General features: G+C 53.1%; 1 protein-coding gene across 1 annotated transcript; it reads right to left on the reverse strand.

Annotated features, from left to right (window-relative positions):
• Positions 1–263: 263 nt before the first annotated feature.
• Positions 264–2026, reverse strand: LOC115686812 (zinc-finger homeodomain protein 9-like). The gene has a single exon (XM_030612223.2). The coding sequence runs from the start codon at positions 1665–1667 to the stop codon at positions 546–548; it is 1122 nt and encodes a 373-aa protein (XP_030468083.1). The 5' UTR covers positions 1668–2026; the 3' UTR covers positions 264–545.
• Positions 2027–3341: the final 1315 nt, after the last annotated feature.

The raw sequence follows: 3341 nt of genomic DNA on the forward strand, positions 1-3341 counted from the left end.
ATTCTAATCTAAATCTTAAATCATCTTTATCTCTCTCTCTCCCTCTTATCCTTCTCTATAGCCATTGAAATCCTCCCCACTGTCTGAAAATTTAATATTATCCTCTTCAGTCTCGAGTCTTTCTCCACTGGGATAGAGCTCCCATCGTCAGCGTGCTTCATGACACCCGCGACCCAAACATCCCCGCACTGAGGTTGAATTTTGCCCGAAGAATCTCGGCGGGGCGAACATGATGAATATAAAAAAAGAGATCAGCGCGAATGTGAATCGAGAAAAGGGTCTTGGATTAGAAAGCAAAAAATAAATTCCCTTTGGATCGAATTCCTTTTTCTCCAGGTTATCCTCGGCAAGGCGATTCCATTAATCAGAAGAAGATGAAAAAGAAAGAAGGAACGGAAAATTTAAGAAACAAAAAAGAAGCAACTGATTAATAACCCCAAGTTCTTACTCTACCTCTCTAAACATTACTTATTATCTTGCTAAAAAGAAGGAAGGATCAGGATCAGGATCAGGATGAGATGTGATCAGCTTCAGGGGATAAAGATTCAAGAAGAAGAAGACGACCCATTAGTGCCCACATGAGCTCCGCCATCATGGTGGTGGTTGTAGTGACCCGACGACGTCGGGTGGTTGTCGCTGCTGAATCCGCCAATTACGACGTTGTTGTTGTCGTCGTCGTCGTCGTTGCTGCTCATGCCGCGGTGGTGGCTGTTGTTGGTGTTGTCGTTGTCGTTGCTCAAGCCGTTGTGGTTGTGATGAGTGGTGGGGATGGTAGTGTTGTTACCGAGACTGAGGCTGTTGACGTTGCTGTTGCCGTCGCCATTGACGTCCCTCTTGCCGAAGGTGTTCTTGTTGTTGTGCATCCATACCTTGAACACGTTCCGATCGACGCCGACCTCGGCGCAGAACTCCCGGACCAGCTCCTCGTCCCGCTTCTGCATCTTCCACCCGACTCGCTCGGCGAATTCATGCATCCTCTCCTTCTGGTGCTGGCTGAATTTCGTCCGGAACCGCTTCCGCGAGCCCGGGTGGTGGCCGCTCGGGCTCACCATCGCGGCCGCGGAGGACGGCTGGGGGCCCTGGGGCGCCGCGGCGTTCTCGGGCGCGGCGGAGATGCCGGTGGAGAGCGCGAGGAGCATGTGCGGCGCGGACGGGTAGTAGGAGGACGAGATCGGCGGCGGGGAGGCGGAGTTGGGGCTGCGCGGCGGGTGGTGGTGGTGGGGGTGGTGGTGGTGGTGCGGGGGTGGGGGCGGCGGGTGGTGGCGGTGGTGGGGTTGGTACTCGATGACGGCGGAGGCGGTGGGGGTGGGGTCGTCGGGCTCGCGGCGGTGGAAGTTGCGGTGGCACCCGCAGGCCGCGCACTTGAGGGAGGTGGGGTCGGAGGGGTTGGCGGTCGGGGAGGGCATGAACTCGCCGCAGCCGTCGAGGGCGTAGCCGCCCAGGCTGGCGGCGTGGTTCTTGAGGCATTTCTTGTATGCGACGGGGCCGGCGGCGGCGGCGGCGGCGGTGGCGGGGGAGCAGAGGTGGTGCGGGGAGTGGCGCTTGAGGACGCCGTTGCTGAAGGAGAGGGGCTTGGGGGGCTGGATCCGGGTAGGGGTCTCGGTCTCGGGCTCCGGGGACTTGGTGCTGGCGGTGTTGGTGGAAGTGTTGGTCGGGGTCATGTCCATGGCTCTAACATCTAGGGTTTCAGAAGTATATATATGAAACAGAGACACACGAAAGAACCAGAAGCAAGCTCAAGCTTAGGGGAGATGAAAATGAAGGAGAAGAAGATGGTGATGAAGGAGGGTGGTCAAAGTCAGGGTTTGAAGAGAACCCATTTCTGCACCCATTAAAGAGCTTCAGGATTTAGCAGAGAGAGAGAGACAGAGAGAGATCAAGAAGCATAATTAGCTTCTCTGGTGTCTTTAGGTTTAGCAAGAACAGAACACCAGGAAGGAGAAGAAGGAGAAGGAGAAGGAGAAGGAGAAGGAGATGATGGTGGATGATGAGAAGGAGACGATGATGATGGAGGAGGAGGAGGAGGGGAAGAAGGAGAGAAGGGTGTTTGTGTGTGTAGAACTGTTGATAATAAAAAAAAAAAATCTGATAGGTTTTGTGGTTGTGCTTTCTTAACCCGCCTCGGCCCCTTTTTTAACCCGAGGTTTCTAATCCATGGTTAAGTCTCCCTCCCCCCAGACCCCACCTGGGGTTAGATATTGTTGTAATAAATATGCTCCCTTTGGCTTTGCTCTCTCTATCTCTCTGACTTCTGCTACCGCCACTACCCCCGTTGCTATCGCCACGCTCCCCACGATCTCAAAATGGACCCAACAGCGAGACTCTCTTTTGCTCGACTCGGGCGACAATCGCGAGGAGGAGGAGGAGGTCCGTCCGAGTTTTTACACGGGGAATGAATGCCGGGTCAGTGCATGTGACTCGGTCGAAGGTGTCCCGAGTTGACTCGGGGAATAAATGATAGAGACCCACCGAGGTGGTGGTGGTGGTGGTGGTGGAGGTTGTGGTGGCGGTGGAAAAACATGGGAGTTCAAAAAGAGGAAGAAAATTTTAAAAGCGCCAGGCGGCGGGGCCCGGCGATTCTGTACGAGGACTGTCGTAACCCACCTTTCGATTTGAAACGGGGGCGGAGGTTGTGGAGGTGGTGATGGTGGTGCATGAAAAACTTTGCAGTACATGGGGGGCTAGCCCGGGGCGGGACCGCATTCCCACAGTACTACAACCCGACCTAAAACCCTTTTGATCTTTTCCCTTGTATCCTTTTTGTCACTCGTCATGATAAGTAAAAAAGGACTCTCGTGGGGTTTACTTACTTTCTTTTGACCCAATCATCCTCTCCGTTTGGGGCCTTGCGCATCTAATTTGACCGGTGCTAACTTGAATTTGGTCGTTTGTCCGGAGGTAAAGCGATCGAGATTTTGCGACTCGAGAAGACGTGTAGGGAAGTACGCGGGGCGTGGTCTCGATGTGAACGACCCCCGTCTTGCACGGATAGTCCTCGTGCGTGTTGTGGACGCGGGTTTTTTTTTTTGACCTTTTACCCGCCGTAAAGTGTTTGAGGAACTCCCCGATTGTCTTTGAGCCTTCGACACCTTGCCGCCGCCGCCGCTTTTATCTGCCCTGATCGAGTTTGAAGACGCTAATGACCCCACATAATCCAATCGATGTTATGTGAGATGATATATGAAACGGCTTATAATTCTTCCTTTTTTTTTTTGTCTCGCTCGTTTTTTTTATATACATGTGTATGCGGTACTCATAGGAATCAAACCGCCAACTTGGTACTCATTGGCATCATTGCCCAATCCATTTGCCAGTAAAGCCGCATGCCTATTGATATATAA

Source organism: Syzygium oleosum, unplaced genomic scaffold (genome assembly GCF_021117445.2).
Source record: "Syzygium oleosum isolate NSW1041296 unplaced genomic scaffold, Sole_v2.1 Sole_v2.08, whole genome shotgun sequence".
NCBI classification, from domain to species: domain Eukaryota; kingdom Viridiplantae; phylum Streptophyta; class Magnoliopsida; order Myrtales; family Myrtaceae; genus Syzygium; species Syzygium oleosum.